General features: G+C 31.8%; 3 protein-coding genes and 1 pseudogene across 4 annotated transcripts in view; 2 read left to right on the top strand and 2 right to left on the bottom strand.

Annotated features, from left to right (window-relative positions):
• The first annotated feature begins 1,183 nt into the window (after positions 1–1,183).
• Positions 1,184–3,608, top strand: LOC123219032 ((-)-germacrene D synthase-like). 2 transcript variants are annotated; one of them, XM_044640734.1, is made up of 7 exons: positions 1,184–1,405; positions 1,519–1,792; positions 1,891–2,266; positions 2,337–2,555; positions 2,631–2,724; positions 2,877–3,125; positions 3,207–3,608. In XM_044640734.1, the coding sequence occupies exons 1-7, from the start codon at positions 1,274–1,276 to the stop codon at positions 3,495–3,497; spliced, it is 1,635 nt and encodes a 544-aa protein (XP_044496669.1). In that variant the 5' UTR covers positions 1,184–1,273; the 3' UTR covers positions 3,498–3,608. The 2 variants fall into 2 exon arrangements, with proteins under 2 accessions (XP_044496669.1, XP_044496658.1); XM_044640723.1 differs by having other exon boundaries at positions 2,631–2,769.
• A 146-nt stretch (positions 3,609–3,754) lies between these two features.
• LOC123219068 lies at positions 3,755–4,722 on the bottom strand. The gene is made up of 2 exons (XM_044640790.1): positions 4,313–4,722; positions 3,755–4,002 (listed from the first exon to the last, which is right to left on the bottom strand). Exons 1-2 carry the CDS (start codon positions 4,618–4,620, stop codon positions 3,945–3,947), a joined length of 366 nt encoding a protein of 121 aa, XP_044496725.1. The 5' UTR covers positions 4,621–4,722; the 3' UTR covers positions 3,755–3,944.
• A 1,449-nt stretch (positions 4,723–6,171) lies between these two features.
• The window catches only part of LOC123219054 (organelle RRM domain-containing protein 2, mitochondrial-like), a 34,441-nt gene continuing 13,570 nt past the window's right edge, over positions 6,172–27,042 (bottom strand). The window contains exon 4 of the mRNA XM_044640778.1: positions 6,172–6,479. Coding sequence (XP_044496713.1) covers positions 6,357–6,479 — 123 coding nt within the window. The 3' untranslated portion in view covers positions 6,172–6,356. The remainder of the gene's footprint in view (positions 6,480–27,042) is intronic.
• On the top strand, positions 14,032–16,506 carry LOC123219046 (annotated as a pseudogene).

The following is a 27,042-nucleotide window of genomic DNA, read 5'->3' as shown; positions in this document are numbered from 1 at the left end:
TATGGTGAATTAATTGCTGAAAGAGAGAGATTATACATCCAGGGCAAAATCTATACAGCATCCCGATGGGATGGATACATAGAGCATCGTGTTTTACATTGATTTTGTCGCCCAACTTGACAAAATCAATAATTTGCTATTACCATCCACCGACTATTTAAAAATGACAACAACAATTTTCTACCATATTTAAAACATTATAAACAAGAAAATTTCATCCTCAAAAAGGTTTTAAAACGTGCAAACTAATTTTTGATATTTTTTTTCAAATTACTTATGGTTCTAATAATTATAGTATGATATTTATTTTATAATAATTTATTATATTATGTTTAATTTTTTAATTAATGTAATTATTATTATTTTTAAATTTATTAATGGTACAGTAATTTTTAAAATTTTCAAAAATTTCACATTATTTTCAAAAATTAAATTTATCTTTTAAAAAATGATTTTATGATAAATACACCCCTACTTATAGGAAGAGCGAAAGAAATGATGAAAGTGAAAAGAAATAAAAATGAGAGGCTTTTTACATAATTTTGGATGAGAAAGTATTATTTATCTTGAGCAATATTATATACACATACTTTTTATATACGATTTTAGTATACAAATAATATATCATCATGTGATTAGATATTATTTTATCTTTAATTTAAAATTATCCAGTTATATAATAATATATCATCTGTATACTTAAACTAGATATAAAAAATATATACATATAGTTTTATTAATTTACCTTAACTAAGGGTGGAACTGTTGTGAGACTAAACCTTAGGTAGGACAATGTAAATTACTCTTTAATTATATTATGTCATCATTTGAACCTATTCTAACCCTGGACGTCTCTATGTGTCGGTCATTCAATACTTTGGGAAAATGTAAATTATTCTTTAATTAAAATATCTTATAATTTGAACGTATTCTCACCTTGCATGTGTCTATGTTTTAGTCATTCAATACTATCTTCCGTACCGATGCATCTTTGATAATTATAACAAATTAAGACGCATTAGTTTTGATATTATGTAATTAAATATTATTTTATTGTTAATTTAAAATCATTCAATTATATAATAATATATTATCTATTTATTCAAAATTTGTTATGAATTATTTTGTTGTGAGTTTTCATGCTTCTTTTGCTCTGGGCTATGTCTATATATACCATCATTTTGGAGACTCTGTAAACTCACACCATCTCTTTAAACAGAGCTCAATTAAGCATTCTACGTCATTTATCCCTTTTTTCTTGAAATAAATTAAAATGTCTCCACAACTCTCAGCCGTTCCTTCTTCGGTCGAAAATAATACCAAGCAAGAAACTAAACGTCGATCGGCAAATTATCATCCTAGCATTTGGGGGCATCATTTTCTCTCATATGCTAGTGATTCTGTGGTAAATTAATTGTTTCTTCTAATTTGCAAACTGGAGTGATAAGCTGCTTAACTAATCAAAATATAAGAATTATGTCCTACGTGTCTTCTCACCAATCTATTTTGCTTGTTCAGGATACTGATGATAACGCAGAACTGCTGAAGCTGAAGGAGGAAATTATAAGCATGCTAAGGGATGACGCAAATAAGCCTGAGCAAAAACTTGAGTTGGTTAATGCAATCCAACGCTTAGGGGTGTCTTATCATTTTGAAAGTGAGGTCAGGGAAATCTTAGAAGAAGTCTATAAGGCTCACAATGAAACTGACTTGGGAGATGGAACTGATGAGTTATACTCCATCTCTCTTAGATTTCGATTGCTTAGACAACATGGCTATAAAATCCCATGCGGTATATTTTATAAGTTCTTTCTCAGTATTTTTTTTTTTTTTTAAATTTCTTTGAATAGTATGTTATTTAGATGTGTTGGGCTGTGGGTGAATGAGCAGATGTGTTCAACAAGTTCAAGGACAATAATGGGAGTTTTAAGGCATCTCTTACAGAGGATGTTCGAGGAATGTTAAGCTTTTACGAAGCCTCACATCTCAGAATTCATGGAGAAACGATACTGGATGAAGCCCTTGCTTTCACTACGAATCAGCTTGAGTCCTGGGTAGCAACTCAACCCAGCTCTCATCTTGCAGGGCAAATTAAGCATGCCTTAACTCGACCTCTTCGCAAGAGCTTACCTAGGCTGGAGGCAAGATATTACATGAACATCTATCACGAAGAAGCTTCCCACAATGAAGTTATATTAACTTTTGCAAAGTTAGATTTTAACATACTACAGAAGTTGCATCAGAAGGAACTCAGTGTAATTACTAAGTAAGTTATTATAAAATTAACCATATGATTTATTTCATGCATTTTATCATTCTAATAACGTTGTGATTAGGTGGTGGAAGGATTTAAACTTCGCGCAGAAGCTACCTTTTGCAAGAGACAGAATTGTTGAGTGTTACTTCTGGATATTGGGAGTGTATTTTGAGCCAGAATATTTAAAGGGTAGAAGACTTTTAACCAAAGTAATCTCCATTACTTCCATTATCGATGACATCTATGATGTGTATGGTACCATTGATGAACTTGAGCTATTGACCTCAGCAATTGAGAGGTAACATTTTTCATACTCTCAATGATCTTTTGTCTTCTGTAACCGAAAATTTATTATTATCTTTTCTTTTTTCAGGTGGGATATGAGTGTCATAGATCAATTACCCGACTACATGAAACTATGTTATAAAGCCCTCCTTGATATTTACAATGAAATTGAATCAGAAATGGTAAATCAAAAAAAATTATACCGTCTTGATTTTGCAAAAGAGGCGGTGAATCTTTTCATTTCAAAACTTCAATTATTGTAGTTTAAAACAAAAATAAGATTCTTAGTACCTAATACATACTAATGATGTTAAATTGGATTTTGGTTTGACAGATGAACAGTATAGTTAGAAATTATCACACTGAAGCCAAATGGTGTCATGAAAATTATTTTCCAACACTGGATGAGTACATGAGTGTAGCATTGGTTACCAGTGCGTACCAATTGTTACCCACAACATCTTTCGTAGAAATGGGAGATGTTGCAACCAAAGAAGCCTTTGAATGGCTATTCAGCTACCCTAAGGTTTTGAAGGCTGCCTCAATAATTTGTAGACTCATGGATGACATAGTTGGACACAAGGTATGTGCTGAACTAAATTCATTAATTAAGTCAGAAATATGACCAATATATAAGTGTGTAAGTTTTTGTTAAATCGTATAGCATGAGCAAAAGAGAGGACATGTTGCCTCAGCAATTGAATGTCACATGAAGGAACATGGTGTTTCAGAAGAAGAGACGATTAAAGTGTTTCGTGAGCAAATTGCAAATGCATGGAAAGATATAAATGAAGCTTTCCTTAAACCAACTGCTGCTCCAGTGCCTCTGCTTGATCGTATTCTTAATTTTTCACGTGTAATAGACCTTCTTTACAAAGACAATGACAGCTACACCAATTCTTATTTGACTAAAGACCATGTTGCTTCATTGCTCAGAGACCCCGTACAGCTCTGAAAGTTCAGTAGTATAAATTCGTCAATTATGCTGTGTGCCAATCTACTGTGTTTTACCAGTAAGCAATTATGCTGTGTTTTGAGTAATTTGATTCACCAATCATTGGATGAATTCCTCTTCTCCAAAAGAAATTACCATCATGAGCACCTCATACTGAACATGTAATTCTATATCCAATCTCTTTTATTATTTTTTATAACAATTCCTCCTAGTCAGTCTTCATGACTTCCTAATTATTTAGCCTCACTAGCATAATATATTGTTTAAGAATAGTAATATAAAATAAATATATACATAAGAGTAACAATTTACAATTTAACCGGGTGAAGAACTAAACGCCTAATAGAAATTACACTCTTGATTCAATTAAGAGATCGCCCTATTTGAAGAACACAAAATAATAATAATTTACAGAACTTATTGTCCTACATGGTAATTTTCTAGCCATCAGAACATGAACGGGGTTGCAGAGAATGCTGGAATGATGGATGGCCCTGAATTTTGCCTGCAATTGCACATAAAAATGTATAAATCAATCAAAGAAGAACCACAAATTAGAAAATTATCAAGAAAAGATTATTTCTACTACACAATCCTATTCGTTCTTAAGCATTCAATTTAAAGAGCTCAAAACTCAATCCCGTACAAATCCGTGTCCTGCTAACACTCAACATATATTTTAAAATGCTTTTTAATCCAATTATAAACAAATGATCGAATCACATCACAAAACAATTAACAGTTATCAATTCATAGGCTACGACATCGTTTTAACTTGTTTATCCAATGGAAATATTGGATGATGAACAATTTACCCGAAATCTCGGCTACAGCTACGAAAGCGAGCTTTGTCTCGCAGCGATCCACCGTTCTTCCTTTTGCAGCTTCTCTCTCTTTCACTTTTGGTCCTGTCCATCACAAAATCTTCAGAAATTGAACACAACGACGGCCTCCATTCCTCCGTCGATGAACCTCCAGATCGGCCGCGTCTCTTACGCTGGTAGCTCCGGCGCATCAACGACCTCGTTTCCTCATCTCTCGGCTCGACTAGCTTCGCCACGGGACTGGCGCCTTCTGCCTCGGGTGATCCACAACACGACACTAGCTCCAACAAGAACCTCATGTTTACAACTGCCGCACGTGGTGAGAAATAACAAGTGAAGAGAAATTTCTCAGTTCTCCATTGTTGTAGTCGTGTGGACGATAAGTGGCAGTTACCTGGATTTTATTTATCATTTATAGAGGTAGAAGTAGTGGATAAGATTTGCCCTGAATTTTCGGAATTATTACAAAATTAGGATACTCAAATGGGCCGATTTGACTGCGGGCCCAGTGGTCCAATTGACAGCTAGGATACTCAAGTTTTACTCTACCTGTGTTTCCACTGGAGATTCACCTTTTTCAAAATCATAATTTTTTATGCCATTTTTTCAAAATTAAAAAAAAAAATCTCAAATATTTGTGGTAGTCCCATTGCTGGGCCGGCGTTATAATTAATATTTTAGGATATATCTAGTTGACTTTTTAATTGTTTGAAAAGTCTTATTAATTATTAGTCAATTGTCAATAGAACTTAATTTTTAAATTAACAAGCCCTAATGTTATCATTAAGATCTCTTAATTGCAAACAAAAGGCCACAGGACTATCTTTCATCTCAATTTTAATGCCAATATAAATAAACATTTATAAGATTTGAAGAATTCAAAGTTACACCACTAAGTTAATTTTTATTAAAAATTTTTGTTAGAGATAAAGATAAAATCTTTATTTTATCAATAATATTATAAAAATATAAATTTTATTAATTTTACTCTTTAAATTTTAAAAACTAATAATTTTACTCTAACCATTAGTAACGATGTTTTAACTCACATACTAACCACCATCTCTCTAACGTGAGAAAAAGTGTTTAGAATCAACAAAGTGAGGAGGCTTCGTCAACTCATCCAAATCAACACATTTTCATCAATTCGCTTGAAATTAACAAAGACGCATCTTTGTCGCACATTAGAGAGGGTGAGAGATGATGATCAGTGTGTCCTCAAGCAAAAGAAATGTTGTCAATGGCTAGATATGATAGTCGAAGAGGGTAAAAAATAAACCCTAAGTTTTGAGCGAGGAAAATATTACTTTTCAAAATTAAAAAATTTAAATAGAGATAAAATTGTTAGTTTTTAAAATCTTGAAAAAAAAACTTAATGAAATTTATATATTTTTAATATCATTGATAAAACAATAATTTTATTTTTATCTGTAACATAAAATTTTAACATAAGTTAATTTATAGGTAAGATTTTAAGTTTTTCAAATCTCATATATGTGTATTTATTTTAACATTAAAACTTAGATGCGAAATAGTCATTTATTCAACTTTCAAACCATTTGTTTTTAAGGAATTATATAAAATCATATCATGTAAATCTCTATTTCATGAAATTGAATAATTATTTCTTATGTTTACTTATCTTATTTATAAAGATACATGTGACTAATTTTGGCCCAAACAATTATATAAAGTCAATCTTACAGTTATCTAATTTTTTCTCGCCAAACTCAGTTTGGCCCACACAATTCAATTATAATATGGAAAATATTAAATTTGGCTTGTTGATTTTCTTTTTTCGTAACAATGACAAATTAGGAGAGTCTTAGCCTTAACAATGACAACATGGATGAGTTCAAATCAATATATTTCTGAATTCATTACACAGTTCACTTATTAAGCTGATGTTCCCCCAAAGTGCATGGTTTCCATCGATGGAAGGCCAACCAACAGAAATCAGAAAACCATTCATAAATAGTGCTCACTGACGAAGGCCAGTGTAAAGGATTACCAGCTTGTTTTGTGAATGTATAAGTCACTGTCGGCCATTTGGGGAAGACATGTTGTGGCCATATTGAGAAGACATATTGTCAGAAGGAGGCGTTGGTGGCGCTCTAGGTCTTGCATATTCTGCAAATATAACCCACCCATCCAAAAACTACAAAAGACAGAGAGAGAAATCATTTCCCAGAAACAATTGTAAATAAGAAAAACAACTTCAACATCAACAATGAGCTAATCAACTGCATTAATTTTATTTTTTGGCTTAAGGATATAACGATATTACTGAAATCAGAAAACTAGGTATTTATATTATCGAAAGTAGATAACGTAAAGTAAAAATAAGCTTAAGAAAAAAAAGCATTTTCAATAAGAGTCCAGCTAGCCTGTACAAGATGACACAACATCATTATATACATATATTTTTTTTTTGGGTAAGTCACAACATCATTATATTTGCTTGAATAAGAACCCTGATCAGCCCTCAGAAAAAAATATTTGATGATATTCAAAATATTAATCAGAGGATCCATGCGAATATTCAGAAGTGAAAAGGAATAGGAAGACAACGAAATGGTCTCTATAACATTAATCACTTTCTTCCCCTTGCCTAACATATTTCAAGAATCAAAGACTATCCATATGTGTTACCATAACAGCATGGGATCAACATATTATAAAATGAACAGATTGACAAAAATGGACATTAAACAGTGATAGAAGAAAATAAAAAGGTGCCTAACAAGGATGGAGTGAATTAATCTTTGCATATCGGTACAGGTTTTAAACAAACATTCTGCAAGAAAATTGAGAAATTATGAGCCACCTGTCACTTTAATATGATTTCATTTTCTTTTTCTTTTTTTCCCCAATAGGGAATTGTGAAAGTTGTACTCTCACTTTGCTAACTTGAGGTTCAGAATTTTCACTTCCTACTGATGCCGTGCGCCCAGGCACAGAATCAGATATTTTATTTGAAGGACACATTTTTTCTGGGTGTAAATGGAAAGAAAGGTATGGAAGATTTTTGAAAATGAGGAATGGCAACCCTAAATCATACGCAACTTTTTACTCTTGGCAGTATCTTATACATTCCAGCCACCGTGGCATTGCCACTATCCAAATTCATCTAACATATCATGTGTTTCTGTCTAAAACTTATAGTTAACCATAATGAGTGAGCATTACATTGACCATGATTACACCGCAATTGATGGGCTTTGGACCTTCCTACCCTACCAAGTATATTTCAAGCTATATTCAACAGTACAGCTGACTTGAGCACTTTTGGGGAAAAAAATTATAATAAATAAGAAACAGAGCTGAGCAGAGCATGCTCCACAGCACTTTGAGTCAGCTATACGAACATTAGTAAAGTGTTCAACAATATAAATGTGGTGTCTTGTCAACTCACCTTGCCATTAATTGTTATTATTTTGAGTTCTAATTCCCTTATGTTGTGTGAAAATTTAATTCAATCTAATGAAATTATTTATCTTTTGCACTTAGAAAGTTTTAAATATTTTTTGAAGTAAGTTGGGCCAAGAAGTCTAAAACTGAAGCAGATTTACGAATCAACAAAAATCCGTGATACTGACTAGGCGTGGGCATGTGAAATGGCGAAAGCAGAATTCGAAAATTAAATCTGGATGTCCAGATCAACTGAAAAAGTCCACAAAATATCAAGATTTACTACCTAAAAAAAGGATAATTATTAATTGGAAAAGAGGATTAATTAAGATAGATAAGGAAAAATATTTTTGGAGGAAGGATATACATTAAAATATATATCTTTTTATTTCTTTTTGGAAAGATATGTATCGCTTTTGCTTGATTGGATTAGGAGATTATGATTGACTTTTATTTTTCAAATTTTAGTAGGAAGACAATATATATTTTTATTTTTATTTTGCAGGAAACAATTCATCATTGTACTTGGAGGATTAAAGAGCTAAATATGGTTTACAATGACTGAATATTTTCTCTTGGTTAAAGGGATCTGAAACCATGGAACTATAATGATTGTGAGATTTATTTTTGTTCTTTAATACATCTTTTTAATTATTCAAGTATTGATTATCTTTCTGAATTATTTTTCATGGTTGTGTTAGTTGATGGCTAAGGCGCGTGATTAGTTTATCAATTAATGTAATCTACTACTAGTTTAGGTACTGAATCTGTAATTGTTCAATTCATCTAGTCGAAGTGGCAACTAGGTTTATCGTTTGCTGCGTTAGAAACTGTAAATTCTAAGAAAATAATCAACTGGATTAAATGCAACGTCGTACATTTGTGTTGTCTTGCTTTGTTGGTTTTTCTAATTCATAATGCTATTGTTTAATTAAATTCGCGATCGTATCCAAATTATTAATCAATAAGGGTTAATTGAAATACATGTTTTTAGTTAACTAATCATAAGAAATGACAGGTAATTAATACCGTAACAAATATTCGAGTAATTAATTTGATATTTTTGGTATCGATTATCAATTGTAATTTCAATGGTGGATGTGACCGTAGATCAAGGTTCGTTAAATTGATTTATTCATTTCAGATTACTTCACTGAATTTTTATTTATTGTTTTTCATTATAATTTACATTCAACTCAAAACCCCTCTTTTATTTCCTTGTTTTGATTGATTGATGACGACGTAATAATTAAAACTCTTCAAGGGAATGATCTATAATTTCCTTTACTACATTTTTATTGCAGAAATTTAGGATTTTAATTTAGATATCGATGACAACACATGCCATGAACCAAAGCCAAAAAAATCAAGGCTGAATGATCAAATATGAAAAAGTTTGGGCAAACCCAAATCCAAGCTCGAGATTGGCTTAAAAAGCGAGCCTGAACAAATTTAGGCAAGCCCAAGCTCAGCTCAAAATCATTTGTCTTGTTTCACATATTTTTGAGCCAATCTTAGGCTCTTATTCTAACAACCCAGCCTGATCCTGATTACCTATTTCATCAAGTTTAGCAAGCTTAAGTTGAAGCTAGTGCTCCCCCGGTCAAACTCAAATTGAATCTGGACTATATCATATTTAAACTCAATTCAGTTCAAATTCATTCCTAGTTGTCTGACTCAAGGCTCTATACATACTTATATTCAATGGAAGAAAGAACAACAACTTTGTATTTTTTAGAGCTCCACTTAATCAAGTTTCCTCCCAAGGAAATGTAGTATCCACTTATTGATTTTTTATCCCCCAAATCACCTGCCCAATTTACATCACAATAGGCTTCCAATGTTAACAAATAATAAACCAAAATCAAAATTAAACAGAATTAGATTTGATCTAAGCCAGATCAAACATGGAATCCAGTCCATTGTACTAAGAGATAAAGACGAGATTATGACATAACAACAGAAAATGAAGTAGAAAGAAAATGAAACATCATGGGACCTAAGTGTTATATGATTAGGTATAACGTTGTTTTCTAATATGTGAAAATATAGTTTTATTTGATTTTTTTCCCATAAATAAATTTTAAATTAAAGATAAAATAACATACAATTATATAATAACACATAATTGTGTATATATATATATCCAAAATAAATATACATAATATTATATTTGAAAAAAAAAATACTAAATACTCTCCAGCAGAACATTTTCATAAAATCATAAATGTAAGGATAAATTTATATGCTTTGGCGTGAAGCTATCATAATTTCAGTTCAACTTTAAAATTCTTCATCTATGATTCATCTATGATTTATATGATTGTTATTAAATAAAACAATCATTTTTTTATAAATAAATTATTCATCTATGATTCGATTCAATTTTTTTCAATTAAATCATAATTAAAAGTAGAATCATTGGATTGTCACCAAAACTATTGTTGTTTCGGCCAATTCTCTTTGGATTTTAAAACCATGCTTTTAAGGGCTAGTGTGGGTCATATATAAATTTTCAAGCTCATGTAGCAAACTTGAGAATACTGAAAAAACATCATACTCAATCTCAAACCCTAATTAATAAATACACATATTATTCACATTCCTTTATTATTCGTGTATTAAATACATTAAACATGAATTATATATTATATATTATATTTATTATATTTTTAAATTTTTGGCTAAACTTAAAGTATAAAATTATCTCTTCAATTCTCAATTATTTGTGAAAATATCACTGATATTTAAAAAAACCCAACAATATTTATTTTTTAATTCTTAGCTCTAATTTTACATTTTTCTCCTCTATAATTTGTATAAAGATTCACTCTTATTTAAAATTTGAATATAAATTAATTTATTTATTTTTTTCTCAATTGACTGGTATATTACTTATTGTATAAAAATTTGGATAATGTATTATATTATATTAAGTTTAATAGTTAATTATATATTTTATATTTGAATTATTATATTAATTTTTAATAGGAGATTCGTGAAAAATACTAAAATTTTTATGATATTGTTATATTTTCATAAACGTATTTTGACGATGTGTTATAATAAATCCAATATACACATTCTATATTTTTTTTATATATAAATTTTAAGACTTTTTTTATAATTTATGTATTTTTTTTTCTTACCTGTATTTACTGTGTAGGGCTCAAATTAAATCTTTTAATCGAGATTTAATTTGAAGAAAAGAAAACATCCCGATGTTATGGATCATACACGCCATCTGTCGCCTAACATGTTGAAACAACAACAATGTTGAAAATCAGTACACTAAAGCAACTGATTTTTTCTCATTTTTTTACTTGATATTAATATCCATCCAGTTCTTTACAAAAAACAACAACAATTTTCTATTGTATTTAAACAATATAAACATGAAAATTTTCATCCTCAAAAAGGTTTAAAGACGTACAAATTAAGCTTTGATGTTTTTTCCATTCTCCGATATTTTGAAATTATTTATGATTTTAATAGTTATAATATAATACTTATATTTATAATTTATTATATTATGTTTAATTTTTTATGGGTATAACAATTATCATTTTTAAAATTATTTAAGGTATATTGATATTTTAAAATTTTAAAAAAAGGTTCTCATATTTTTAAAAGTTATAATTTATCTTTTAATATACGATTACACGGCAAATATTCTCCTATCTATAGGAAAAGAGAAAAAATGGTAAAAGTGAAAAAAATATATATAAATAAGAGGTTTTTTTACATAATTTTGGATGGAAAAATGTTATTTATCTTGAGTAATATTATGTACATATATTTTTAGTATTCAATTTTAGTATACAAATAATTTATCATTATGTGATTTGATATTATTTTATCTTTAATTTAAAATCATCTACTCATATAATGATATATTATCAGTATATCTAAAGTATATACAAAAAATATGTACATATAATTTTATTAATTTATCTCAACTAGGGGTGTAAAAGTGTTGTTAGACTAAACCTTGGATGGGAAAATGTGAATTACTCTTTAATTAAAATGTCTTATGATTTGAACCTGTCCTCACCTTGTACGTCTCTAAATCTTGATCACTTAAGATTATCCTTTGTAGTGATGCATCTTTGATAGTTATAACTAATTAAGACATTAGTTTACATATTATTTTGGTGATATATTATTATATAATTTGAATCTAATTTACACATTTTAGAATCCACTCCACTAGATTTAGGGATAAAAACGAGATTATGACGTAACAACAGAAAATGAAATATCATGGGACCTAAATGTAATATAATTAGGTATAAGTTGCTTTCTAATATGTGAAAATATAATTTTATATAATATTTTTTCCAATGAATAAATCTTATTTGGAATATATGAATCTCCTTGTTTATATAATTAAATTAATAGTCGCCTGTAAAAGAGATTCAATCATGTAAGATTGGTTGATATAAAATCCATTTTTTTATCATTTAATTAAAAAAAAAAACACTAAATACACTCCAGCAGAACATTTTCATGAAATCATAGATGGTTTGTAAATCTTAAGCATAAATTTATATGCTTTGACGTGAAGCTTTCATAATTTCAGTTTAACATTAAAATTCTTCAAATTGTCGATAATTAAATTTTAATATAATTCCTTTATATATATATATATATATATATATATATATATATATATATATATATATATATATATATATATATATATATATATATATATATATATATTACAAAGATTTAAAAGATATTAACAATTGTAAAATGATTAACAAGATTGATTTGTAAGCTTTCAACCACATATTATCTTACCCAACCCATTGATGACCACATAGTATATAACAACGTTGTGCAAATTGTCAGCACATGTGGACAACATGCATACTATTATTAATTAAAATAATCTTTTTTTTTTTATGGATGAATTATATAACGGTGATTTTGCATTATTTTTACTCAATGGTTACATTGGTATACACAAAAATGTGATTGACTTAGTGGCTGCTAATTTTGCATCTCACCTCAATTGGTTTTCGTCAATGAAAATGCCTTTTTCTTCACAACTTCATATTTTCTTGCATCTAGTTAGTTTTATTTATATCATGTAGAAATTTTGCAATATACAATTCTATTGAAAGCAGCAAAACACAAGGTGATTTTGATTTTTTTCAAACTTTATGAATGTGACTTTTGAAATGCATTAAAACTTGGGTGAAAATAAGTTGGTTGGCCTGGAAAATGTGATTGACTTAGTGGCTGCTAATTTTGCATCCCACCTAAATTGGATTTCGTCAATGAAAATGTCTTTTTGCTCACAGCTTCATATTTTCTTGCATCTAGTTAATTTTATTTATATCTTTTTGCTCACAGCGTCAATGAAAATGTGTGTTTTTTATTTATATCAAATTTTATTTTTTTATTTATATCATGAATGTTTTTTTTTTTTTCAGTCTTCGTCGTTGATCTTCTCTATGATAGCTTCTATTGGCATTAATTTTTTATTTTATTTTCAGCTTTATCGTTCACTAATCTTCCCTCTGAAAGCTCATCCTATGTTGTTGTCCTCACTTTCAACCATTATTGTGTCATTCTCACTTTCAATAACTCCACTGTTGCCCAACTTGACAAAATCACTTAGAAATAGTACCCTAAAGCAACTTATTTCTTCTCATTTTTTAAATTTGAAAAGCACTAGGAGGTGTTTTTTATGTAACTTTGGAGGGGAAAGTGTTATCTATCTTAAGTAATATTATGTATATATTTTTTATATATAAATCATATATCATCATATAATTTGATATTATTTTAAAATCATCTGTTTATATAATGATACATCATTAATGTATCTAAAATATATATAAAAAATATGTACGTATAGTTTTATTAATTTATCTCTACTGGGGGTGAAAAAGTTTTGAGACTAAACCTTAGGTAGGAAAATGTAAATTATTCTTTAATTAAAATATCTTATAATTTGAACTTATCTTCACCTTGTACCTCTCCATGTCTTAATCATTCAATATTATTTTTTATAGTGATATATTTTTAACAGTGATGAGTTTTTAACACACATTAATTTTAATATTATTTTGATGATATGTTATTATATGATTAAATATTATTTTGTTATTAATTTAAAATTATTTAATTATATAGTGATCTTATATGATTTTATTGAAAAAAAAGACAGAAATCTAAAAACATAAACACATCACGTCGTGTTAGTTGGGTATGTGAAAAATTTTCATGCTGCCTTTTTCTAGGGCTGCGTCTATATATAGTGTGTCTGAAGACTCTGCAAACTCACACCATCTCTTGAAAAACAAAGCTATATTAAGCATTCTACGCTATTTATCCTTTTTTCCTTGAAATAAATTATAATGTCTCTTCAAGTTCTAGCCGTTCCTTCTTCGGTCGAAAATAATGCCAAGCAAGAAACTCAACGTCGATCGGCAAATTATCATCCTAGCATTTGGGGGCATCATTTTCTCTCATATGCTAGTGATTCTGTGGTAAATTAATTGTTTCTTCTAATTTGCAAACTGGAGTGATAAGCTGCTTAACTAATCAAAATATAAGAATTATGTCCTACATATCTTCTTACCAATCTATTTTGCTTGTTCAGGATACTGATGATAACCCAGAACTGCTGAAGCTGAAGGAGGAGATTATAAGCATGCTAAGGGATGACTCAAATAAGCCTGAGCAAAAACTTGAGTTGGTTAATGCAATCCAACGCTTGGGGGTGTCTTATCATTTTGAAAGTGAGGTCAGGGAAATCTTGGAAGAAGTCTATAAGGCTCACAATGAAACTGACTTGGGAGATCACACTGATGAGCTATACTCCATCTCTCTTAGATTCCGATTGCTTAGACAACATGGCTATAAAATCCCATGCGGTATATTTTATAAGTTCTTTCTCCTCAGCTTTTTTTTTTTTTTTAATTTCTTTGAATAGTATGTTATTTAGATGTGTTGGGCTGTGGGTGAATGAGCAGATGTGTTCAACAAGTTGAAGGACAATAATGGGAGTTTTAAGGCATCTCTTACAGAAGATGTTCGAGGAATGTTAAGCTTTTACGAAGCCTCACATCTCAGAATTCATGGAGAAACGATACTGGATGAAGCCCTTGCTTTCACTACGAATCAGCTTGAGTGCTGGGTAGCAACTCAACCCAGCTCTCATCTTGCAGGGCAAATTAAGCATGCCTTAACTCGACCTCTTCGCAAGACCTTACCTAGGCTGGAGGCAAGATATTACATGAACATCTATCATGAAGAAGCTTCCCACAATGAAGTTATATTAACTTTTGCAAAGTTAGATTTTAACATATTACAGAAGTTGCATCAGAAGGAACTCGGTGTAATTACTAAGTAAGTTATTATAAAATTAACCATATGATTTATTTCATGCATTTTATCATTCTAATAAAGTTGTGATTAGGTGGTGGAAGGATTTAAACTTCGCGCAGAAGCTACCTTTTGCAAGAGACAGAATTGTTGAGTGTTACTTCTGGATATTGGGAGTGTATTTTGAGCCAGAATATTTAAAGGGTAGAAGACTTTTAACCAAAGTAATCTCCATTACTTCCATTATCGATGACATCTATGATGTGTATGGTACCATTGATGAACTTGAGCTATTGACCTCAGCCATTGAGAGGTAATATTTTTCATACTCTCAATGATCTTTAGTCTTCTCTAACCGAAAATTTATCATTATCTTTTCTTTTTTCAGGTGGGATATAAGCACCATAGATCAATTGCCTGACTACATGAAACTATGTTATAAGGCTCTCCTTGATATTTACAGTGAAATTGAACCAGAAATGACCAATCAAGAAAAATTATACCGTCTTGATTTTGCAAAAGAGGCGGTGATGCTTTCATTTCAAGACTTCAATTACTGTAGTTTAAAACAAAAATAAGATTTTCAATACCTATTACTTACTAATGATGTCAAATTGGATTTTGGTTTGACAGATGAAGAGTATAGTTAGAAACACACTGAAGCCAAATGGTGTAATGAAAATTATGTTCCAACACTGGATGAGTACATGAGTGTAGCATTGGTTACCAGTGGGTACCAATTGTTAGCCACAACATCTTTTGTAGAAATGGGAGATGTTGCAACCAAAGAAGCCTTTGAATGGCTATTCAGCTACCCTAAGGTTTTGAAGGCTGCCTTAATAATTTCCAGACTCCTGGATGACATAGTTGGACACAAGGTATGTGCTGAACTAAATTCATTAATTAAGTCAGAAATATGACCAATATATAAGTGTGTAAGTTTTTGTTAAATCGTATAGCATGAGCAAAAGAGAGGACATGTTGCCTCAGCAATTGAATGTCACATGAAGGAACATGGTGTTTCGGAAGAAGAGACAATTAAAGTGTTTCGTGAGCAAATTGCAAATGGATGGAAAGATATAAATGAAGCTTTCCTTAAACCAACTGCAGCTCCAGTGCCTCTGCTTGATCGTATTCTTAATTTGTCACGTGCAGCAGACTTTATTTACAAAGATGATGACTGCTACACCAATTCTTATTTGACCAAAGACCATGTTGCTTCAATGCTCAGAGACCCCATACAGCTCTGAAAGTTTAGTAGTATAAATTCGTCAATTATGTTGTGTGCCAATCTGTTGTGTGCCAATCTGTTGTGTTTTACAAGCAAGCAGTGATAAAAATAGGCAACCTAAGCGGTAGCTTGGGTGATAAAAAAATAAAAGTTTGAATGATAAAAAATAAAACTCTATATATAAAAAAATATTATACTATATTAAGATCAAACTTTTTATTTATCTGATAATAGCGAGGGTATCCTTTTAAGTAATTTGATTCACCAATCTTTGGATGAATTCCTCCTGAGCACCTCATTCTGAACACGTAATTCTTATCCAATCTCTTTTATTATTTTTTATAACAATTTCTCCCAGCCAGTCTTCATGACTTCCTCATTATATAGTCTTTCTTACTAACATGATATATTGTTTGAGAATAGTAATATAAAATAAATATATACAAAAGAGTAACAATTTACAATTTAATTGGGTGAAGAACTAAACTTCTAACAGAAATTGCACTCTGATTCAATTAAGAGATCGCCCTATTTGACGAGAACACAAAAAATAATAATAATAATTTACAGAACTTATTGTCCTCCTTGGTAATTTTCTAGCCCTTAGAACATCAACAGGGTTGCAGAGAATGCTGGAATGACGGATGGCCCTGCAATTGCACGTAAAAATAAATAAATCAATCAAATGAAGAACCACAAATTGGAAATTTATCAAGAAAAAATTTTTCCTACTACACAATCCTATTCGTTCTTAAGCTTTCAATTTAAAGAGCTCAAAACTCAATCTCCGTACAAATCGCGTCAACATATATTTTAAAATGTTTTTCAATTCCAATTATAAACAAATGATGGAATCACATCACAAAACAATTATCAATTCATAGGCTGCGGCATCGTTTTAACTTCTTTATCCAACGGAAATATCGAATAATTAACAATTACCCCGAAATTTTGGCTACAGCTACGAACACGAGATTTCCCTTGCTGTGATCCACCGTTCTTCCTTTTGCAGCCTCTCTCTCTTTCACTTTTGGTCCTGTCCATCACAAAATCTTCATAAATTGAACACAATGACGGCCTCCATTCCTCCATCAAGGAACCTCCAGATCGGTCGCCTCTCTTCTGCCAGTAGTCCATGATATAAATTGAACAAGAAGTTGGCTGGAGCAGAAGGTAACAGAGTAGTAATAAAGTAAGGCGTTACGGTGTTGTTTTAATTGAAAATAATGGACGTTGCATCATCCTATTACACATGTAGGTATGCTATGTTTTGGACGAAATTAGTTAGCCAATTTTGGCGCTCATATATTGTACAAGTGGGAAGAAATGAAAACAGTTATTCAATTGCAAGAATCCTTTGTTTCTCTTGTTCTCTGTATTCTGAATCTTGCTATCTCTCTTATCTCCCTTTGTGGTTCTTGTCAGTTCATTGGCGGCATCATTGGTATCATAGTTGATTCTGGCCATGGCGGAAACTCGTAATCAAGACTTGAGAAGGGAAATCACCCAAATGATTTCTCAGGTTATTGCTGATGTTGAGATTAGGCAACAAAATCGATTACAAGAAACACAAGAACGAATGCAACAATTAATGGAAGATCTTAAACAGCTGATTAGCGAGCTTAGACTTCCGCAGACCGAATGAGTGTCGCAAGCAACAACCAGACGAGATGAAGGAGTTGTTTGATGTAGACACGAATTGAGGCAACAATGGGAACAACAAACTCGCTTGGATTTCCCAAGATTTTATGGCGATGATTTTGATAATTTGATCTTGAAGGTTGAGTATCATTTCAAAGTTGATGCAACACCGGATGTTGATTGAATTAAGATAGCAGCATTGCACTTTGAGGGGAGGGAAATATAGTGGCATCAAAGTTTTACTAAGAATAGGAATGGTTTTGTGATAACGTGGGAAGAATATTCTACAGCTATGAGGGCACAGTTTGGAAGCTATAAGCATGACTGCTCACTTTTTGATCTCCGCCATTTGAAGCAAGTTGGTACATTGAAACAATACGTGGATGCATTCAAGGAGCTATACCCATGAGCAAGAATCCAAGAAGATCAAGCTTTGAGCTTCTCCCTTTCAGGCTTGGTAGATTCCCTACAGATGCCTATGAGAATGTTCAAGCCAAAATCTTTAACGAAAGCTTACACTCTAGCAAAGTTGCGGGAAATTACAATTGTAGCCATTAAGAAGTAATCAAAGCCCGTTACAAGAATTCCTCAAGTTCCATGGGGGCCAAAGCTTGGAACAACAGCTGTAACTACTAGTAATCCTCAAATTAAACCCAATAATTCAACTGGTCTATTACCCATTCCTAATATCCCAAAACCGTCGCAAGCATTGCCATCTAAACTAGCTACTAGTAAGGTGTTTGATGAAAAAAGAGCTAAGGGTCTTTTGGTGTGATGAAAAAGCTGGGCCTGGTCATAAGTGTCAGAAACAAGCCTATGTAATTCAGTTGCATGTGGAAACAGAAGGAGGTGAGGGTTTAGAGAATTATGGTGATGTGGCAGAATCAGTGAGTGTTAATTATGGGGATAACTGTGAAAATGAGGAGCATGGACTTATGCAACTATCATTGCAGACGTTACAAGGTTCATCCAATCTTTAAACCATGAGACTTACCAGAATGCATGGTAGAATAGAGTGCATATTCTGGTGGATTCTGATAACACTCATATTTTTTTGAGTGAACAAACAACTTATAGATTGGGATGCTGAATGCAAAAGGTTGATGGCATGAGAGTAACAGTGGCAAATGGGCAAGATTTGCAATGTAAAGGCTATTGTAAAGGTTTGGAAATAAGGGTGTAAGGTTAGCTAAATAAGGTGGATGCATACACACCGCTAAATAAGGTGGATGCATACACACCGCCATTAGAGAGTTATGATTTGATTTTGAGTACTTAATGGTTGGCTAAGTTAGGTGATATCACCTTGAATTTTAAGGCTTTAACAATGAAGTATTCTATTGATAGTAGACCATATTTACTACGAAGGGAAGGCAATGAAATGGTTAGTGTAATTGAAAAGGAACACTTGAGTAAACTCCTTGGCAAACAACCACAACTGGCATCCATTCAACAAGGCAGTTGATCAGCTATATGAGTTACAGGTTTCGATTGCAATGATGAACATACATGGCCACAAATGGAAAGCTTACTAGAGAAGTATGCGACTGTCTTTGAAGTACCAAAAGAATTGCCTCCATCCAAGTTACAAGATCATAAAATAATTTTGAAAGAAGGTGTCTAACCTACTAACCTAAGGCCATATAGATATGGAGGGTTGTAGAAAGATGTGATAGAAAAATTAATCAAAGAAATGTTAGAATCTAGAGTCATCAAAAAAAGTTGTAACCTATATGTCCACCCCATAGTGTTGGTGTAGAAGAAAGATAACACGTGAGGAATGTGCATAGATTATAGGGCACTAAACCAAGTAACCGTGAAAGATAGGTATCTCATTCCATTAATAGAAGAGTTGTTGGATGAGTTATGAAGTGCTACTATTTTTTTGAAGATAGATCTTCGATAAGGGTATTGGCAAATTCGAGTGCACCCTTCTTTGATCAACAAGGTAGCTTTCAAAACACATGAGGCCCATGACAAGTTCTTAGTAATGCCCTTTAAACTTACGAATGCACTACTTTGCAAAACATTATGAATTGTGTTTTCAAACCATACTTGCAAAAATTTGTGTTAGTTTCCTTTGATGATATTCTTGTTTATAGCAAGATAATGATTCTCATTTGCAGCCTTGGAGATAGTTTTGCAACTTCTTTTGGATCATCAACTTTATGCCAAGAAGTCTAAATGTACCTTTAGAGCATTAAAGGTGGAATATCTTGGCTATGTTATAAGTCAACAAGGTGTTACAACTGATTTATAGAAAGTTCAGGTGGTGAAGAGTTGGCCAATTCTTAGGACACTCAAGCAACTATTGGGGTTCCTTGGATTGTCAAGATATTACCATAGATTTATAAGTAATTATGGATAGATTGCCCAACCTCTCACTAATCTACTCAAGAAGGATTTGCTTAGGTGGCCTATGGAAACACAAGAAGCTTTTAAGAAGCTTAAGCATTGCTTAGGTTTGACACTTATCTTGGCTTTACCAAACTTCAATGACACATTTCAGATTGAAACTGACACATCAAGTGAAGGCATTGGTACAACTCTCATGCAAAAAGGTTATTTGATAGCTTATATAAACAAAACACTCTTTCCACAAAACCAATTTCTCTCTGTTCATGAAAAAGAAATGCTAGCAATACTCTTTGCTCTTTGAAAGTAGGGAATTACTTGAGAAATCAAAACTATGTAATTAGGACTAACCACCAAAGTTTGAAGCACTTGCTTGATCAAAGGGTTGTCATTCTTGCACAACAAGCGTGATGACCAAAATTCAAGAAGGTTGGCAACATGATCAAAATTATAGGCTATCATAGCTACAAAACAAAGTAATCAAGGAACTTATGGGTAGTATGATTGGGTCAATAATTAATTGAGAAAGAAAGGGAAACTTGTCATTGTTAGTAACCCTCAACTATAGCAGACTTTGTTGCAATTTTTCCATGATTCTCTAGTGGCGGCTACTCGGGTGTTATGGCTACCATGAAAAGGATGTCTTCAGTTGGGTATTAGAAAGGAATGTAGAAGTCAGTTCGTAACTACATTAGAGGATGTGTAGTGTGCCAGCAATACAAACCCGAAAATATGGCAATGTTATAACTTTTACAGCCCTTACTAACACTTGCAAGAGTCTTCGCTGACTTAACAATGGACTTCAAAGAAGGTCATCTAGAATTAAATGGAAAGTCTATCATCTTGGTGGTGGTAAATGGACTAACAAAGTTTGCACACTCATAGCTCTTCAACACTTTTTTTCTGTGCATGATGTTGTTTAACTAATCATAGAAAATATTTACAAGTTACATGGCAACCCAAATAGCATTGTGAGTGATCAAGGGCCAACATTCTTGAGTAGTTTTTGGCATGAATTATTCAAATTGCAAGTTTTTGTTGTCCATTATTCAACTGCATACTATCCACAATCTAATGGCCAATCTGAAGTTGTTAGCAACTGTCTAGAGAGTTATTTATGGTGGATGGCTAATAAGTTGTCTCACATATGGCTTACTTGGTTTCCATTAGCAAAATACTGGTATAAAACCAATTATCACTCGAGTATTAAGATGACATCCTTTGAAGCCTTGTATGGCTATGTTGTGCCTATTCACATTCCTTATTTCCCTCATGATTTTGTCTCTACTAAAGTTGACACTATGCTCTAGACAAGAGAAGACACCATTGCTATACTCAAATGCAATTTGCAGAAGGCACAATAGAGAATGAAGGCTTTTATTGACTAAAAGAGATCTTATTGCAACTTCCAAGTTAGTGATTTAGTTTATGTGTGGTTATAGCCTTATTGCCAAAGTTTCATGCATTTAGGTAACTTGAAAATGCAACCTAAATACTTTGGTCCATTCCCAGTCAAAGAGGTTATCGGCAAGGTTGCATATCACCTTCAGCTTCCAGTAGATGTTATAATCTATGACCTTTTTCATGAGTTACTTTTGTGACCTACATATTATAGATTATTGGCTTAGCCCACATTACCACCCATTTACCAGTGTTAGAGGTATCCCTTGGCCATCCTGGATCGGAAACTTGTGCGCAAAGGTGTTACCCCAACTATCAAATTGCTTATTCACTGGCAGCACAAAACCCCAACATCAGCAACTTGGGAATATGCTAATTCCATTCATCAACAGTTTCCCTCTTTTTCCCTTGAGGACAAGGATATTAGGAGGAAGGGTAGTTGATATAAATTGAACAAGAAACTGACTATTGAACAAGAAGCTAGCTAGAGTATAAGGTAACAAAGTATTAATAAAGTAAGGTGTTACGATGTTGTTTTTGTATTGGAAATGATGGATGTTATATTATCGTATTATACATGTAGATACATTGTGTTTTGGACGAAATTGGTCAGCCAATTTTGGCACTCATGTATTGTACAAGCGGGAACAAATGAAAACAGTTATTCAGTTGCAAGAATCCTCTCTCTTTTTCTCTGTATTTTGAATCTTGCCATCTCTCTTATCCCTTTCTATGGTTCTTGTTAGTTCATTGGCGACATCACTCTAGTGCAACAACGACCCCGTTTCCTGCCCACTCGGCTCGACTTGCTTTGCCATTGGACTAACACCTTATGCCTTGGGTGATCCACAACATGACACTAGCTCTAACATGAACCTCATGTTTACAACTGCTGCATGTGGTGGGAAAGTAACAAGTGAAGAAAATTTTCTCAATTCTCCACTGTTGTAGTCGTGCGGATGATATGTGGCAATTTCATATTATTTATAGAGGTACAAAGAGTTTATAAGATTTGCCCTAAATTTTCTGAATTATTACAAAATTAGGATATTCAAATGGGCCGATTTGATTGTAGGCCAAGTGGATCCATCTCTGACAGCTAGGATACTCAAGTTCTACTCGAGTTTCCACCGAAGATTTACCTTTTTCAAAACCACAATTTTTTATTTTATCTTTTTATGTCATTTTTTCAACATAAAAAAAAAAAGAAATCTAAAATATTCGTAGTAGTCCCATTGCTGGGCGGCATTAGAATTAAATTAATATTTTATGATATATCTAGTTGACTTTGTAGTTGTTTAAAAAGTCCCATTAATTATTAGCCAATTGTCAATAGAATTTAATTTTGATCATTAATTAAGATCTCATAATTGAAACTTTGTTTGGTGGAGTCCACACAATTTAATTATAATATTGAAAATATTAAATTTGATTTATCTAAAATTATTTCCTTAAAATTTTTTTATCATAAGATAATGTAACAATTTATTTATATTCATTATACTCATCATTTATAATATACTTATGGTACTGATACTTAGATGACATAATTATTGGCAATGGGTCTCAATCATTATATAATTTAAGAAACGCCACTGGACGATATACTATGTTCCTGTTTTTTTTTTTTACTCAAATAAAAAATAATAAATCACGTAGATAAATATTGATATAATATAATATTATATCATTAAAGATTATTTTATTTTTAATTTAAAACTATTTAATTATAAAATAATATATTATTGTTTGTATATAAAACACTATTATAAAAAATTAATATATTTGTCAAAAAACCAAATTTATTTTCAAATAAATGTAATCCATATTTTATATTAAATGATTAAGTAAAATTGTTCCAAATATTATTTTTAATATTTATTTTAATAATTCAACCATCATATCAATCAGTTTGATCCTAAGTTGACTTTAATTCATCTTTTACAGAGACAATATCTATTTGATTATATAAACACTAATATAATAATTATGTTTAGCAGAATAGACATTTATTTGTTTAGTTGTCACAAATGGCAACCAATTCTCTCAAGTTTGATTAGGAAGATTTTAAAATACTAATATAAAATAAACAAATATCAATTTAACTTGTAACATAAATTTATAATACAACTATACAAAAATTGTTGGGTGCTACTTCTGGATATTGGGAGTGTATTTTGAGCCAGAATAATTAAAGGGTTGAAGACTTTTAACCAAAGTAATCTCCATTACTTCCATCACCGATGACATCTATGATGTGTACGGTACCAATAATGAACTTGAGCTATAGACCTTGGCAATTGCGAGGTAATTTTTTCAGACTCTAAATGGCCTTTAATCTTCTCAAACTCAAAATTTATCATTATCTTTTCTTTTTCAGGTGGGATATGAGTGTTGTAGATCAACTGTCTGTCTACAGAAAATAATGTTATACGACCCTCATTGATATTTACAATAAAATTGAACCAGAAATGGCAAGTCAAGAAAAATTATACCGCTTTGATTTTGTAAAAGAGACGGGGATGCTTTCATTTCAAGACTTCACAAATCATTGTAATTTAAAACAAGTATAAGATTCTCAATATGTGTTAACAATTTCAAATTGGATCTTGATTTGACAGATGAAGTTAGAAATTATCATATTGAAGTCAAATGGTGCCATGAAAATTATATTCCAACACCGGATGAATACACGAGTGTAGCATTGGTTACCAATGCACACCAACTCTTACCCACAACATCTTTTGTAGAAATGGGAGACGTTGCAAACACAGAAGCCTTTGAATGGCTATTCAGCTACCCTAGGGTTTTGAAGGCTGCCTCAATAATTTGCGGACACATGGATGACATAGTTAGACACAAAGTTTGTGCTGAGCTAAATTCATTAATTAAACTCAGAAATATGATCAACATATAAGTGTGTAAGTTTTTGTTAAATGGTATATATAGCATGAGCAAAAGAGAGGTCATGTTGCCTCAGCAATTGAATGTCACATGAAGGAACATGGCGTTTCAGAAGAAGAGACGATTAGAGTGTTCCGTGAGCAAATCGCAAATGCATGGAAAGATGTAAATGAAGCTTTCCTAAAACAAACTGCTGCTCCGTTGCCTTTGTTTGATCTTATTCTTAATTTTTCACGTGAAATAGACCTTCTTTACAAAGATGATGACTGCTACACCAATTCTTATTTGACCAAAGACCGTGTTGTTTCATTGCTTGGAGACCCCATAAAGCACTGAAAGTTTAGTTGTATAAATTCATCGATTATGTTGTGGCCCATCTATTGTGTTTACAAGCAAGCAATAATAAAAATAAACTTGTTCCATTGGAGTCAGCAAAGCCAAGCCAACCCAAGAAAATATAACTTAATTCGTATATTTATTGCCTACAATTCAAAATTAATCTAACTCCAAAAATTGACACTGACTTGCTTTCAAACTCAGACAAATACTGAATTTATTTTGAATCCCAACCATCCTGAGAAAATTTTATGTGGCGGAATGTGAATTTGAGACCAACTTGCCTCCAAACTTGAATGAAATATTAAGCTCCCATCTTTTTAAACTGTATGACACAATAGCCGGAACGGAGGAAAGAGAAGCAGAAGGTGCTTGACCAAAGAGAGGAATGAAATGTTATTTAACATACAATACAAGGTTACTACTGTCCCGACTCCCGATGGTTCATTCCATTTTAGATGCGCTATGCATAACAAAATCAAGCCACTCATTTAATCAGCTTGGGTCGTACTCTTGTTGTTCCTAAGAAAGATTTTAGGCCGGCCTACCGTAGAACTAAATCCATTCACTATTGGACATGTCGCTTATTTTCTATAACAATTTCTACTAATCAGCCTTTATGACTTTCTAATTATTTAGCCTTACTAGCATCAAATATTGTTTGAGAATAGTAATATAAAATAAATATATACATAAGAGTTGCAGAGAATACTGGAATAATGGATGGCCCTGGATTTTGCCTGCAATTGCACATAAAAATAGATAATCAATCAGATGAAGAGCCACAAATAGGAAAATTTTCTAGTAGAAGTATTTCTACAGTACAATCCTGTGCGTTCTGAGGAAAATCGTTTTTGATGGTTGGTTGATGATTATAAGTTAAACACGCAAGGGCATTACCTTTAATCACATAATCATCTTTCTTGATGCTAGATTAATTAATGGTCTTGTGGTTGAAAGAATTATTGTTTAAAGATATATTAAATGTTTTTAATATATGTTGAGCCCCTAAAGATATTAAACTCTATTTACTTAGGACTAGATTCGAACTATATTAAATATTACGATTGTGTTGTGGAGGTCAAAACTAAGAAATTGGAGAAGGTTTTTCAAGAGTTCATGAGAAAACCAATTTATGGAATCCAACCTCACATGTAAGCTTAGGCTCGGGCTTGGGTTCTCCTATATATGATAGCTTAGGCTCTGGCACATAATTGTGTTTGGTAAGCTCGTTTTTGAACTTATTTAAATTGAGCTTGTTTTTGAGCTTTTATAAGTTTAGTTCAAATTCATCCCTATATTTATAAGTTTATATTTTTACGCCTTTCCAAAGATTCTGGAAGAACCAAACAGATTTTGGAAGCTGAATGGGAAGCAAAGATGCGTTGAGACTTGAGAAGATCTCCAAATTTTTCACAAATTTATTTTCCTACCTGTTAAGAGGTATATTAGTTATTGAATATGTGCAAATTGTGAAGGATAAAAGATATCTAAAGGTTGTATTTGTTATTGTATAGAAAGTGAAATCTAGACCAAACCCTAATTGCAAATTGAAATTGAAAAATGCAAACAAAACTTGAAAACCTGAAATTTGAATTGAACTAGGTTCGGGCAAGCCTGAAGATCCAAATTTGAAAAGTTCAAGTGAACCCAAGCCAAAAAAAGCGAGCTTGAATAATCAAACATGAAAAAGTTTGGGCAAATTCTAACTCAAACTCGAGATTGGCTCAAAAAGCAAGTTTGAACAAATTCAGGCAAGACCAAACTTAGCTCAGAATTGTCTATCTTGTTTCACGTATTTATGAGCCAATCTCGAGCTCCTATTTTGACCATCGAGTCTGATCCTGTTACCCATTTCATTAGGCTTAACTAGCTCAAGTTGAAGCTGGAGTTTGTCTAGTCAAAATCAAGTTGAATTAGAATTATACTATATTTAAACTTAATTCGGTTTGAATCCATCCCAAATTATCTAACTTAAGACTCTATATATACTCATATTCAATGGAAGAGAGAACAACAACTTCGTATTTTTTAGAGTTCTACTTAATCAAGTTTCCTCCCAAGGAAATGTCATATCCGCTTGTTGACTTTTTATCCC

The sequence above is a fragment of the Mangifera indica genome, chromosome 1 (genome assembly GCF_011075055.1).
Source record: "Mangifera indica cultivar Alphonso chromosome 1, CATAS_Mindica_2.1, whole genome shotgun sequence".
Taxonomy (NCBI): Eukaryota; Viridiplantae; Streptophyta; class Magnoliopsida; order Sapindales; family Anacardiaceae; genus Mangifera; species Mangifera indica.
The sequence above is the reverse complement of the archived record's forward strand: the minus strand, read 5'-3'. Positions and strand labels throughout refer to the sequence as shown.